General features: G+C 51.4%; 3 protein-coding genes across 3 annotated transcripts; all 3 read left to right on the top strand.

Annotated features, from left to right (window-relative positions):
- Window positions 1–3,845: 3,845 nt before the first annotated feature.
- BCR38DRAFT_343616 (uncharacterized protein) lies at window positions 3,846–4,808 on the top strand (the record flags this gene model as incomplete). Its single annotated transcript, XM_040856048.1, has 1 exon — window positions 3,846–4,808. The coding sequence occupies one exon, from the start codon at window positions 3,846–3,848 to the stop codon at window positions 4,806–4,808; it is 963 nt and encodes a 320-aa protein (XP_040715383.1).
- A 1,602-nt stretch (window positions 4,809–6,410) lies between these two features.
- BCR38DRAFT_343763 (RAVE protein 1 C terminal-domain-containing protein) lies at window positions 6,411–10,673 on the top strand (the record flags this gene model as incomplete). Its single annotated transcript, XM_040856062.1, has 6 exons — window positions 6,411–6,686; window positions 6,748–9,039; window positions 9,086–9,520; window positions 9,577–9,823; window positions 9,882–10,132; window positions 10,191–10,673. 6 exons carry the CDS (start codon window positions 6,411–6,413, stop codon window positions 10,671–10,673), a joined length of 3,984 nt encoding a protein of 1,327 aa, XP_040715382.1.
- Window positions 10,674–12,409: 1,736 nt separating this feature from the next.
- BCR38DRAFT_343934 (OPT oligopeptide transporter protein-domain-containing protein) lies at window positions 12,410–14,783 on the top strand (the record flags this gene model as incomplete). Its single annotated transcript, XM_040856071.1, has 5 exons — window positions 12,410–12,685; window positions 12,756–12,877; window positions 12,929–14,466; window positions 14,541–14,653; window positions 14,709–14,783. The coding sequence occupies 5 exons, from the start codon at window positions 12,410–12,412 to the stop codon at window positions 14,781–14,783; spliced, it is 2,124 nt and encodes a 707-aa protein (XP_040715381.1).
- Window positions 14,784–14,943: the final 160 nt, after the last annotated feature.

The raw sequence follows: 14,943 nt of genomic DNA, 5'->3' as shown, positions 1-14,943 counted from the left end.
TGGATGCAATCCCAAAATCGATAATCAAGAAGGGTTTGCAATACAGCACTGGCAAAGATGTGGTCCGCACGGGAGTGAGAGCTGGCCATAGATCAGTAGATAGGCAGGGCACATTACAATGGGAACGGGTGGCTCATGTACCCTGCCATAGCCATGCCAAGTGCAAGCTGACGTAGATCGGAAATGAAAATGGAGAGGTACGTATGCTGTTACCACTCTGTTGCTGCGCGCACTGCTGGAGAATACGGGCAGGCTAAAGGAGGAATCGAATGACCGGAAACAGTATCCCCCCAATGATATATTATCGGCTAGTTGCAACAGCTTTTCCGGCCACCTTTTTTTTGACCGTTTTGGTCCTCATCCAGGCAGTTAAAACAGAATCCCTACACTAGCCCCAACAATTGCAGAATGCGGTCTATGGGGTCTACTTATGTGCCAAGATGCTTACTGACCACGGACACGAAGTCATCCAGAGAGGGGATCCAGGTCTCACTTCCCATTGTCCAGCTTCTAACCTGACTAACCGCATTGACCACCTTTTTGCATGCACCCCCATTTTGCAGTGTCTAACTGAACTAACCTAAATACTTCGTCCATATTATTTATATACAGTCGGCTGGTGTAGTTGGTCACTTCGCTGGTAGATAAGTCCCGATTTGAGCCTCACCCACTTGGGTCGGTGACGAGTCGCGCGCTACCCACCTTGTTGACTTCGCCTTACCTAGCGATAATAGGGAGATTGGTGCAGTTTAGGATTACGAGCATCCTAGCCAGTCGACCGTCAAGCACTACGTCGGCGGAATATAACTCGACAGCCGGTCCAGAATTCGAATCGTTAATCCGACCCCTTATCGGACCCCCTCTCGCCGTGATTCTTGCGAGCGTCTAGATCACGTTACGGTCTATCCACTTGAGCGTATGATTGAGATGTATACGCTCGACGAGAACCCCAATTAGCAGATACTACGACTTGTCGCGACAAAAAATAGTCGAGCATCTTCTGCATATCAGCAGCCCACCCCTGAGGACGAATTTAAGTGCCACATTACCACACTTATTGGTAGTTCAGGCAGGGGTTGTAGCACAGACTTAGGGAGGGACAGGAGGTTTAGTAGTCGTTTGGCTACAAGTTTACCTGTATAACCGCCCGACGCGGCTTAAGGGCCCGCTATATCATCTATAGCCCCTTAAGGGAGTACTTGTAGAGGTACCGAGGGTTAACACCTACGGCGTATTTAATATTATTTATTATTATTTTATATAGTTGCTCGTTTTCGATACGTAATTTGGCATTCTCGGCGGCCTGGAGTGTAAGGGCCTTGCCCGCCTTGCCTACTAGGGTACGAATCTTACGAGATACCCCGCCCTCGGCTTTCTCTATCGACTGTAGTTGGCTAGATAGTTACTGCGCTTTCTGAGGAGTAAAGCAACTAAAGGTGGTGATATATGAGGCGGAGGATCTGGTGTATGAGGCTCCGGAGGATCACAAGATACGTCGACTAGTCCTTCGGAGCCTAGGGGCCATATACCAGTCTTCCGCCAGCCGGATTTAATATTTTCCGTAGTAAAGGCTCTCTCCGGGGCACGTAGATATGCTTCTAGCATACGTTGCTTGTAAATTGGGGCTGTAGCCTTGTAGGAAGCGTAAGCCCTGAGCTCTTGGCGGTAGTAGGTCTTCAAAGGTGAGAACGGCCCGACATCGCACGGCTGGAGATCGTCACTGCAGTGTGAGGGTAAATACAGCACGGCGACTCTATCCGAGTAGGTTTTCCACATAAATTCGGCATGAATATGTGTCTGGTGGCTGTCGAGGATAAGGAGTCGCCATTCGGTACCCCTAGGCTTCGTCTCGGGGAGAAAAACCTGATCTAACCACCTATTTGCGATAACTTTATTACTCCAGCCCTTACTCGTTGCGGTGTATTCCCACTCAGGGATATTTTGGTCTGGGAACCACTGTGCTTGGACTCTCTTGCCGGAAAATACGCAGACAGGTGTACCCCGTTGGGTATGCGAAATGTACTCTAACCAGGAGCACCACGACGAAGCGTCCGACTTTGATACACGTACCCGGCGTGAGTTAGACGTCCCAATAACCGTACTATGCCCAGATTCCCCCTCTTGGACACCTGTCTCATCCATATTATACTCGTTGTCGGGTTTGATACGATACTTCGTACGTAAGCGTTCGAGGAGGGTGTAGAAGTCTCGGATCTTGTTCGAATCGGACGCTCTAACTCAGCTAGCATCTACGACGCGCCCAATTTTGGTACGTATCTGTGGATGGCGGCTAACGAAGTGATCCACCCCGTGTTGGCCGAGTGTATTGTTATCCCCTTGAGCAAGGAGGATTTCGGCAGCGAAGTCGGCCACATAACGCTTGCTAGGAGCCCGTCCACACACTTCTTCGTGTAGGATCCAGTTCACGATAACCTCCTCTTGCTCTGGAGTCAACTTTTGTTGCCTGGAGGCGGCGTCGCGATGCGAATTACCGTGACGAATACAGTAGGACAGTGTAGTCCCCTTGATACCGTACCGATGAGCTGCTACGGCCTGGGAAGAGCCCTGACGGACAAGCTCTTTAGCGCGTTCGATTCGCTGCTCAAAATCGTCCAGACTATTCCCCACTAAATTAGCCATTTTGTACGTAGATAGGGAGCAATTGCGAGGTAAATTGAGAGACGTCGTGTTGTTGAGGCGTAGAAACTCCCTGCGAAATGGGGGTGCATGCAAAAAGGTGGTCAATGCGGTTAAATGTTCCGGGACAGAGTCGAGACCCTGGCTCAAGGGACTACCTCAGTAAGGGACTGACAAGGACCACATCGTATGAGACTGCACGGGCAGCTCGGTCCGCCTATCATCCAGCCAATCAAACAAGAACTCGCTTGTGTCTCCATGCCAAGATAAGCAGGGTCGTTGCCCGCATATGCTCGAGCCAATCATGGCACAGGCTCGTCAGAATCCTAATCGCCTTACCAAATGCTCTGCATCCCGATCGCTGTCTCCACACCCAGCTTTGCTTTGCGTGATTGCCTCCCGGTTTTTTTTTTCTACACGGCACGCCTTAGGATTTCTCACCCCACCTCGTGACCTGGTCTCCGCATCCACGGCACTGAAGTCACTTTCGGTCTCAGCCGTAACGTCCAAGACGAGGAAAGCGGCACACGCTGGGGGGCTCCACTCAGCAAACTCCGTTTCTGTACCTACCATCGAATGGCAGGCACGTCTTCCCCGAGCCGTCATCCATGCCAACTGAAGCGTGCACACCTACAAACAGAGCCCGTAGAGCCGCCCTCCTTGTCCTGTCGATGCTGCTTGTCGTCCGCCTTAATTTCTATTTCTTACAAGTGTCTTCCCATCCACCCACACACTCTGATCTCGACTTCACTCTTCTCCCTATTCCTCGTCCTTAACTCTTCCACACTACAACACATAAATGCTCCCTTCCCCCTTCTCTTATTCCAACCACTGGACAGTAAAAGTCAGAGCTTCATTTACACTCTCGGCCTTCCCTCTAAGGCTACACAACCGCGCCGCGTGTCAACTCGACCTCACTCCATCGTCATCCTCGATGTCCACCTTGCCGGCATAGTTGACTAGTATCTTTTTTTATTCATATTTTTATTATTTCTTATCTCGCCCCTACTCACTTCTTCCAGCTCAATTGGTCTTCCCATCATCTTCTCCGATTTCCACTTCTCGATCCCAGGCCTCACCACCATCTCATCAGCCACCTTTCGACCTCACCTACGCCAACTGTCATCTAGCACTCGCCTCGCTATTGCCAACTTGGGTCATCTAACTAAACTTGCGTTCCATCTCACATCTAGTACTAACAGGTCACAATGGGTTCATTCTCACGTACCCAGTCTCCCGTCCTCACCATGCAGCCCAGTGCTGCTCATCAAACCCCATTTGATATGCCCATGTTCCCGCATCAGAACTCTCCTCTCCGGGCCGAACCGTTTGCTGTTCCCTCTGCCTGGTCCCAAGCATCTGCACCAGCCATGCTCAAAAAAACTGGTCGAAAACGATCCCGAGATGAGGCAGCCGTCAACCTAGACGTCGAAGCAGCCAAGCTTGAGACCATAGAGCCCGTCAAAGAACCCGAAGACGAGTGGGTCTATGGCGAAGGCATGGTTTTGATCAAGAAGTCCTCAGCCTATGTTGCCGACGCAGGCACGCAATCTGGTACCTGGTTGGAAGAGAGGGCTGCCGAGGAAGAGGCGCGCAAAATCGAAGACGCTCGCGCCATCCACGGTCAACATCGCCCATCAATGAGAAGCAACAAATCTCAGCGACTGGACCTCAGTTCCGTGTCGATGTCCACCAATAGCACCCCAGCTACTCGATCAAGCCCTGTCCGCGACATCACCGACGCAATCATCACTCCTGGATTTCCTGCAGACACAAGACACCAACCCGTCATAGATCAATTCACCCTTCACCTCGGCATCGGGTGGAAACGCATCAGTGACGACGAACATATCCAAGCAGCGGCGCGTGGATGGGCCCGTTATATCGAGAATCATTTTCCCATCACCAAAGTCCAAATCCAATTGGAAAGCAAGGGTCTCCAATCCTACCTCGTCAAAGCTGCCGAAGGCATCTTCCTCTTCGCAGAGGACTTGCGCCGAGGCCAACTCGTCAGCCGCAACATGAGTCGAGCGTTTGAGAACCTGAAGGTCTCTCCTCCTGCCTTCGAAGGCGCTGAGGTGTTGACTGCCGCCACCACACCGCAACCTTCGCTAGAGAATGCGCCGTCAATGATGGTAGCTGCACAGGACGTTGATATGGACATGAGCTAAATGGGAATGGAGACAGTATGGCGCGATGGACTAAGGCCTTGAAATGTGGGCGCCGATGGGCAGCATTTGGGATCTGCCTGGTTTGGCGGGAGTTTTGTCAATTCGCCTTCCAATATTTTTTCATGCTTGCAGCATATATATGCGATGGTTGGGTCGTCGCTTTGCTTTTCAAAACCGGGATAGCGCCTTCTGGGATACGGGTCCGTTTTCTGCGGCTGTATCCTTATCTGTATGAGTAGAAGATCTACCATGCATGAGCTGCGATAATGCAGTTCTCGTTTCAACTTATCAAGACTCAAGTGATATCTGGGGCCTTCGACCTTTTGAACAAAATGTGATTTTGCCTTATTGTGGGCCTTTGGGCGGCGATGGATTCACTTTGGTCCAGTTCATCCAGTTAGTGAATGCGACCATGCTGCATGTGAACCAAAATGGATCCGGCATCGGTGACCGCCAGTCATCAGCAGACTTACACCTGTAGAACCGCCGATTACTCCGTGGTTGATCTACAGTTTGGTCGGATGAACTCAGCGTATGCTGAGAAAAATCTATGCAATCACTGAACTCGGTATTAACGACCGGTCTTGTGAAATGCACTTTAAAGAGCCACGAGCTAGTCCCGTAGTTATAGGCCTTATTGGTGTCTAGATCCAAAAACTCTACGTGTATAGGAAACCGACGTGAAATTCCTAGTACAATGATAAGATCAACAGCCGAAACTCATTGGTGTATACTCCCAAAGTTATTAGATGGTTTGGTGTGGTACAGACTGGAGGTCGTCTGACCCAAGCCTTGCCCGTGTATGTGCCTAGAGTTACTATCATGGGCATGCGATGCTGGATCTACCTTCCGCCAAAAATGCAGCATACAGCTTCATGCGCCCCTCGCGACTGTCACAGTCTACAAGTGATCGTACAGCTGTGGAGGGCCGGCAAATGTTGACCATTTGAAGCTGCTCACTTGTCAGTGCTCATGATGGACCAGCAGCACCTGGTGGAGCAAACTGCTCTGGACTAACGTCATGTTGCAGCCGTTGCCCGACAGGCTCGGTGCCACGGGATGAGCGCCTCAAGCCGCGAGATAATCACGTTATGTTAAAAGCCACCAAAGCCGCGCACCATACACATTTCGTTATGAGTACAGTGCTCTTACTGAAATGTTGATGTAATTACCATTTTTTGGCTTGCATGTACGATATTTCAGATCTTTAGCTAACTCCTTATAACTGCACTTGGAAGAACTGCAGGACAATCGCTGAAGTCGTCATTTCAAAACTAAATTTATTAGCTCCGCTCAAGCTTCGAAGACACGGTGCGCGCGCTCCACAGGTTGACGAGATTCTAGAACATTGAGCTTTCAATTCTAGTCGCACACAGGCACCTATTAAACATCCTAAATACTTGTAAAACGAGACTATCAATTGGAAGTTGGGCAAGCTTTGACTCGACTCACCCTGTAGCAAAGGGTGGTTCATCTTCTTGCGCCCCCGAGCCCGGATCGACAGCTGGACACCTCCCACTTCCACTTGCATTCACATCCAACTCCAGAGACCGTCACCTGGAAGCCATGGTAGGTTTGAAAACACTGTGCCGGTAGCCTAGAATGAAGGCCATCCTTCCTGGACAGCCAGAAGCCAGCCTCCAGGCGCTGTCAACGGGTCACTGGGACGGTGCCGGCGGAAGGCGCATCGTTGTCTACATCACGGGCAACGCCCTCGCCATCCTGTCCGATGACACCATAATCCAGACGATATACGACGATGATGAGCGGAAACTAGAGGCCGTCGCCTTCGATGAGTTGTCGGGCAAGATAGCCGCGAGCACCGGAAGGACAGTCAGGATCTACAAACCCTTAGGGCAGCTAGACGATGCGCTGAAGGTCAGTCCACCAACACCGATTCGGAAGCTTCGCATTCTGGTAGCTCACAAACGTCGCACAGTGGGGTCTGCAGTCCTCTTTCGATATCGACGAAGCGAATACATCTGCCAGTCTTTCTTGGGGAAGCTCCGAAGAGCTCCTCGTCGGCCGCAATGCGTTATGGCTCTACGACACCACCTCCAACCCTGCCTCCTGTTACTGGCATGCCGAACTACCTTCGCCCGTCAGAAGTGCGACTTTGTCATACGACTCTGCCTATATAGCCTCTGTGGGTTACCATGATCGCATGGTCAAAGTCTGGCGGAGGCTGAACTTCGGCTTTGAATCACATTTCGACTTTGGGTACCTACCACATCCACGAGCGGTTGCGAGGATAGAATGGCGACGACCCGTACATTTTGATCAGACAATTGAGAACGTATTATACACGTTCTGCGCAGACAATATGATGCGGGTGTGGACGGGGGCAGATGGCCACGGGTGTCAGTTCCTCAGGCTTTGGGGCGAGGTCGACCTCGCGACCGCAATACAAGATGACACTCGTAATCGTAGTGCCGACCCGGACATTCGCTGGGCTTTTATCATCGGTCAAAGAGACCTTGCTACCGCTACAGAGAAGGCCGTTGGAGGACGGGAGGCCGGCCTAGTAAAGGACGATGTGCGGCTCCAATACCTGATTTCCATCGCCAACAGGGACACAGAGATATGTGTCATCATGGATGGTCGCGGTAATATGGCAGCCTATGCTCTCGAGAACGTCTGCACCAAATCTCAAAGCGCCAACAACATCGACACAGTGACACTGGTCAAGTCGAAGGACTTTGACTTGCTTGGTAGATCGGGAGATTTGCAGCACGTTGCCATATACAACTATTGCAACAAGACATCGGGCCAGTTGAACGTACTGTTCCACCACTTCGATGGAAGGGTGGAAGTATTTGAGTCTAACATTACGGATCTTCTCGATCCTACGTCAAAACCCCGACGTTTGATTCCTCGGGCGACTTGGTCGGGACACTCTGCGTCTATTAAGAAGATTGTGCGCAACTTTAGCGGAAGGGCCATTGTCTCGAGGACCGAACAGGGAGAGAGTCTGGTTTGGAGGCATGCTTCCAATCAGAGCGGATCAAAACTCGTCCGGCACAATGCCATTCCTGAAAGTCGGCATATTCACAGGATATGCTTGCTACGGGGCGGGAAATTTGTTGTCTTCCTGCATCATAATGCTATATGTGTATGGGATTGCCAACAGAATAAGCCGTCTTTGCTTGCAGAGAGCAAGTACGACATACCAGGGAAGCCGCTTTGTGTTCTCGTCCTCCCGCGCAAGAACGCCAAGGATGTTTCCGTGGCACATATTGCAACTATTACTTCGGAGCAAAGAGGAATCGTGTGGGAACTTCGTCTCCCGATTCGATCTCGCAATGAGGTCAAGTTGCCGATTAACGGGCATAAGCCGGGTGCGTGCTCGATACGCGAGTTTTGCAGCTTCAACCTGGACGACGCTGGGGACCTGGCATATGTTCTGCCAGTTGATCCTGCGGGGTCTTCGCCCGTCATATCCGGGTTTCTTGATGTCTTTGCCAGGGATGTGGCAGTCTCCTATACACATTCTGGTCGCGTTGAGTTCTGGACTGCACGAGTCAGCAGCGATCGTGACCGAGTTGAGTGGCTCTCGACAGCGTCACTGGAAACTGGTATCGCAGAACCTGCGCTTGTCAGTGGTAGCACGATGAAGAAAGCTGCCCTGGTTAACGCTAGTAGATCTGAGGTCACTATATGGGATGTCCGAGGCGCCCAACTGGAGTTTTCTCGAGATTTTGAGAGTCACAATACGGTGCAGGACCTTGACTGGACTTCGACACCAGACTCGCAGTCGATTCTTGCCGTGGGGTTTCAGTATCGAGTTGTCTTGCTTGCACAGATGCGTTTCGACTACTTGAATAAGGGACCGGCCTGGGCGACCATTCGGGAAATCAGCATTCGTGACTTCACGCCGCATCCCATAGGCGACTCAACATGGCTCAGTGGTGGTAACCTTGTCATTGGCGCGGGCAATCAGTTGTTTATGTATGATCGAATGTTCGAGACACCTCACTCCTTCGCGATCAGCTCTCGCTTGCCGCACCGCAAAGATGGCACGAGAGACCTTTTCGAGGTGGTGCAGAGGCTGAATGGTCCGCTTCCGATATTCCATCCCCAGTTCCTTAGTCAATGCATGCTGTCCGGGAAGAACACTTTGGTTCAAAGGGTGCTCCTTGCGCTGAATCATACCCTGAAGTACCACGTTGAGGGCGAGACGATAGATGACTACCTAGGCCTGGATCTGGCCGAGTTCTATATCGGCAGCAGTGTAAGTTGGTTCATTTCCAGTCCGTACTTTGCTAATCATCATGAAGATTGCCGCGACTACTAACGGAAGTGATTCGTACCTCGTACAAAGAGCATCCTATGATGATGCTGACGAAGCTTTCTCGGAGGACACAGCTGTGAATGTTTGCGAGAAGCTTCAGAAGATCGCCCTGCCCCAGCTGTCTAGCCATGAACAAATACAGCTCCTCGACATAGTCGAATGCGTTGGCGTCGTTGAGCGGCAACGGCGATCAATGGATGAGAATGGAGCGCGGTTTATGCTCTTCTTCCGGCAGCACGCTCTACGTAAGGGCCGCACGAATGAGATCCACATGTCCTGGCGGGAAATCAACTGGGCTTATCATTCGACAAGTCAGGATATTCTGACGGACTTCGTGTCTCGTCAGTATCATGGAACGTTGTTGTGGGAGAACGCCAGGGAAAGTGGGGTCTTCATGTGGCTCACAGATGCCGCAGCAGTCGTAAGTCAAAACATCGACCTGGTTACTAAGTCCGGGGCTTACCTCTGTTACAACAGAAAGCCCAGTTTGAAATTGTGGCGCGAAATGAATACGCCAAGAGCGACGTGAAGAACCCTGTCGACTGCAGTCTCTTCTACTTTGCGCTGAAGAAGAAGGCGGTTCTTCAGGGTCTCTGGCGCATGGCACATGGAAACAGGGAGCAAGTTGCAACTCAACGACTGTTATCAAACAACTTTGAGGATCCCAAGTGGAGGACGACGGCGCTGAAGAACGCGTATGCCTTGCTGAGCAAGCGACGTTTTGGTATAGAATCCCGGAATATCTGTTCATTGAGGATGATGAAATCTGACTTGATTTGTAGCATATGCTGCCGCATTCTTCCTCCTGGCGGACCACCTGCAAGATGCGGTGAATGTCTGTCTGAATCAGATCAAGGACCTACAACTTGCCATTGCCATCACCCGAGTTTACGAAGGCGACAATGGACCCATCCTCAGAAAGCTCCTTGAAGATGAGGTACTTGCAGTGGCAGCTCGGGAGGGCAATCGTTGGCTAGCGTCGTGGGCGTTCTGGATGCTTAGACGGCGCGATATGGCAGTCCGCTCTTTGATCGTAAGCTCTTCCCTTGGTCCCCCAAACTCCTCAATTCCAGTGTTGACTATCCTTACAGACACCAGTATACACCCTCCTAGAAACCCCCTACCCCTCCGACCTGAAATCCAAACTCTTCCTAACGGACGACCCGGCCCTCGTAGTTCTCTACTCCCAACTCCGCCAAAAGACGCTACAGACCCTCCGCGGCGCCTCCAAGGTAACCCCCAAAGTAGAGTGGGACTTTGTTCTCCACAACGCGCGACTGTATGACCGCATGGGCTGTGATCTTTTAGGTTTGGATCTAGTCAGGAACTGGGAGTTCCTCCGCGCACCGGTCGCGCCTCCCGGACTAGGGGGCGAGATTGACTTGCCGAAGTTGTTGAGAAGACGGAGCTCACTGGTCGTCGCGGATATGCCACTGAGTCCTATAGGGGCCGAAATGAAGACGGGCGGCGGTGGATGGCCCGGGATCGGGACGGGGAATAGCAAGGCGCAACAGACGCCGACGGTGTTTGAGGAGCCCGATGCGGGAAGTCTGCTGGATAGTTTTGGGTTTTGAGTAGGGTATAAGTAAAGGTAGTTAGTTGTACGATGTGATGGGAAGAAATGATTCGTTGAGTAGCGGGTAATCGCTGGTATATTTGGCTGGGGGACGGGGGAGGAGGAAGGGAGGGAATCATTCACGTTGATCAATCGGCACAGCCACCGCAAAGGAGCGACGTATCAAGTTGAACAATATGTTAAAAGTCACGAATATAAGCCTCTGAAGTTGAAATTTAACCATAATAGCTGTGTCTCGTGAGGTACTAATCACTTTATAATAATTAGCACTTGCTCTATAAGTGACCCTGTCCCTGCTTAAACGTAGACTGGGTGTAGATGCTGCTGAACTGGCCAAAGCCACTCTTGAGGTAGGCAAATCGTGGACTAAGGAATTGTTCTAGCTGGTAAATCACTGTAGCGTCGTATCATTGCTCATTCCATTCGACACCAGTACTCGTGCGCTTTTATTTCTCCTACTTTCTTCCTATCTGGGTAGCCTGCATATCGACCCCCTGCTTTTACTTATAACCACCACCGTTCACCTCTCTATCGTCCATCTGCGCGAAGACTGTAGTAGCGAGTCCCAATTTTGCAATAAGACAGATAGAGTGACTCATCCGGCAACGCAGTCTACAATGATTTCTCTTTCAAAGGCAGCGACAGGGCGAACAATGTCCAACAAAGTCGGAAAGAGAAAGGCATACTAACGCAATCCATTCGGGGTCGCTAGTTCGATCCCAACAGGTGTCACCGTCTGTTTTTGGGGGTGGTGCTCTACAAGTGACTCCGTTTTCTTTTTGTTACACTTGACACAGAACATATGTTACGCTCAGGGATACTAAAATTTGCTTTTGGACCTCGAAATGAGATTGACTATTAAAGTAGACTGGAGCTTGAGTGGGGCGGTGAAAACATCTATTTGGGGCTGAACCATATATACATGTATCCTAGGTGCAACAGTTGCAGATGGGAGACACTCGGTCCTAAGTATAGGCAACTCGCTTTGTCAGCATAATTACAAACGTCATTTGTACTTCGTCGCGGTTGTGTATGGTTTCGCACGCGGACGGCAATGTCGTGCAAGTTGCACTGCGTACAAAACCCTGATCTCGTAGTTTTATCGCCGCTCCATGTCTTGTTATCTGGAAAAATGATGTGAATCTATAGTGCCATGATTCGTTGCATGGTTATAGGCTTTCCGATACGGCGCACCAACTAGCCAGTATACACTCCGTGAAGTGACATTACTCCTTCCGCTTTCAATGGTTATCACCCAAGGCGAACTAAAACCACTTCCAGTCATCCGATATACTTACACACGCATTTTAGTCTTGAAGCAGCCAACCAGCGTCGACGCAACCCGACCCAGAGATTGGTAATTGGGCAACTAAGACTGTGGAGCAAGCCGCTATCTCCGAATCGGCTGCCGCACGCCATCGACCGCGGCCTTCCAACACCGACTTTTTTCCCTCCCACATTTGCCGTTTGCCATTTGCCGTTCGCCATTTGCCGTTCGCCATTGATTCGGCATGGCCTCCTGTTGTCTCATCTACGAGGTGGTTTTTAAGTAGAAGGGTTGTTTACGTCCTGACTGAATATTGAGGCTCGACGATCTCGCAACTTGAGGCACCGTGCTCATTCATTATCTCGCTTATCTCCAAGATTAAGTAAGCCGGCGGCATCATGGCTCCGGACAGAAACGATGGCCATGAGCCAACGCGGGATGCGATGACAGCAGGTTCTCGCGCCACTATGAGGCTGCTCCCCGAAGGCCGTCACTTTACGGTGAGGGGAGTTGTTGTTGGTTTGCTGGTGGGACTGGTCATTTGCTTTTCGAACATGTACTTCGGGTTGCAGACCGGGTGGGTGTCGATGATGACTATGCCGGCTAGTCTGATGGGCTATGGGATTTTCAAGGGGCTCGCGCCGCATTTAAAGTTCCCGTTTTCGCCTGTGGAGAATGTATTGGTTCAGTCAGTCGCGGGCGGGATGGCGATTATGCCGCTGGGGTGTGGATTTGTTGGTGTGGTATGTATGCCCTCGTTGCTGGTAGATGATCTGGGGAACAAGGATATGGGTGCTAATGGAGCCATAACAGATGCCGGCAATGAATTACTTGCTCAAGTCTGAGGAGCAAGGTCCCGTATTTTTGAGTTTATGGAAACTCATTATATGGTCATTGGGACTCTGCTATTTCGGCGTCGTTTTCGCCGTTCCTCTGTAGGTGGTGACACGTTCCCGGTTCGAGCTTTCGCTAATCGAGCATCGCAGCCGGCGTCAGGTCATCATAAAGGAACAGTTGAAGTTTCCTAGCGGTTTCAGCACTGCGGTTCTGATCGGCGTGCTTCACGGCAAAGGCGCGAGTCAAAACGGAGCAGCCTTGGACCCTTCAAAGGCTGCGACTTTCGGCAGTTTGGCTCTGGAAAACCGCCCTCTTTTGGAGAGTGAGGACAGAAACGACGAAGATAATCGGACTTTGATTGGGGGCGATGATGAATCAATCGCAGAGCCTGGTGGCAAGTACAGCTGGGGAGACAACATCCGCCTACTGCTGATAAGTTTCGGAGTCTCTGGCGCCTACACCATATGCACCTACTTCCTCCCCATACTACGCCAGTTACCCGTCTTTGGTGCTTACGCCGCGAGCACTTGGCTCTGGGAACTCAACCCAAGCCTCGCATATGTCGGCCAAGGCATAATCATGGGCCCAGCTACAACATTGCACATGTTGCTGGGTGCTGTTGTCGGCTGGGGCATACTTTCGCCGCTGGCCAAGTATCGAGGATGGACCCCTGGGAAAGTGGACGATTGGGAGACTGGCAGCAAGGGCTGGATTGTCTGGATTTCCCTGGCCATCATGTTGGCAGATTCTGTAATCAGCCTAGGCTATATTGCATTCCGACCGCTCGTCCAACAGGGGCCGGCTTTTCTCGCAGAGACAAAACTGCGGTTCGACCAGGGTGGTCTTATGAATGTCTTCCGGCCAAGACCCGGGCCAAGACCCGGTGGCTACACGGCCATTGGAGACGACGAGACCGACCCCAGATCCTCCTCAGGCCAAAGGAGCTCCTCATCCGAGCTCCTCCCAAGCCCGACCTTCGCACGCCGCGACGACCACGACCTCCGAGCCTGGGACTACGACGACGCCCCGCCAGAGCAACAAGTCGGCAACAAAACCGTCAGCTTCGGTCTAGTTAGCGCAATCCTCGTCTGCGTAGCCAGCATCCACATCACCTTCGGCGACCTAGTCCCCCTGTACGCCAACGTCATCGCCGTGCTCATGGCTCTGCTCCTCTCCATCATGGGCGTGCGCGCCCTCGGCGAAACGGACCTCAACCCCGTCTCAGGCATCAGCAAGCTCGCTCAGCTCTTCTTCGCCCTCATTATCCCCCAGTCCAACAAGAATAGCGTCCTCATCAACCTCGTCGCGGGAGCCGTCTCCGAGGCCGGCGCCTTGCAAGCGGGTGATTTGATGCAGGATCTCAAGACGGGGCATTTGCTGGGCGCGGCACCTAGTGCGCAGTTTTGGGGTCAGGTTATTGGGGCTACGGTCGGGGCTGTAGTGAGTGCGTTGATTTATAGACTGTATACGGCTGTGTATGAAGTCCCGGGGGATTTGTTCCAGGTTCCCACAGCCTATGTGTGGATTTTTACTGCGAGGTTGGTTACCGGGAAAGGGTTGCCTTACATGGCCAAGGAGTGGGCTATTGGGGCGGCTGTAATATTCGCTGTCCTGACGGTCATACGGACCAGAGCCATGGGCAAGTCGTGGCAAGGGTATATCCCGGGGGGTATTGCCGTTGCGGTCGGTACGGTGTCCCTAATTCTTCTACTAATACACTGGATATTTCACCTTTGAAAGCACGTGGCTAACAAGACACAGGCATGTACAATGTCCCGTCGTTTACACTGGCCAGAACAATCGGCGGCTTGATGAACTGGTACTGGAGAGTACATCTGAGAAAGGAGGACACTCCATTGATAGTTTTGGCATCTGTAGGTTCGGTCGAAATCTGCATAGAGTTAGCATCTTTACTAATGAGTTAATTAGGGCTTCATCCTAGGCGAGGGATTCTTAAGTATATTGAATCTGCTCCTACAGAGTGCCAGAGTGCCTCATCTATAGCTATAAGCAGATGTTGGGGTATTTAGTCGAGCTTCGAAGGAAATGTAGAATCAAGAATACGACATAATCAACATATCTGTGACGCAAGCCAGGGGCTATATGCTTCTTGATGTGTGGTGTTGAATATGGTGCAAGTAGACAGGACCACTTACGCGCCGAT

Source organism: Pseudomassariella vexata, assembly GCF_002105095.1.
Source record: "Pseudomassariella vexata strain CBS 129021 chromosome Unknown BCR38scaffold_7, whole genome shotgun sequence".
Lineage (NCBI taxonomy): Eukaryota > Fungi > Ascomycota > Sordariomycetes > Amphisphaeriales > Pseudomassariaceae > Pseudomassariella > Pseudomassariella vexata.
This window is presented reverse-complemented; position numbering and strand designations above follow the sequence as displayed.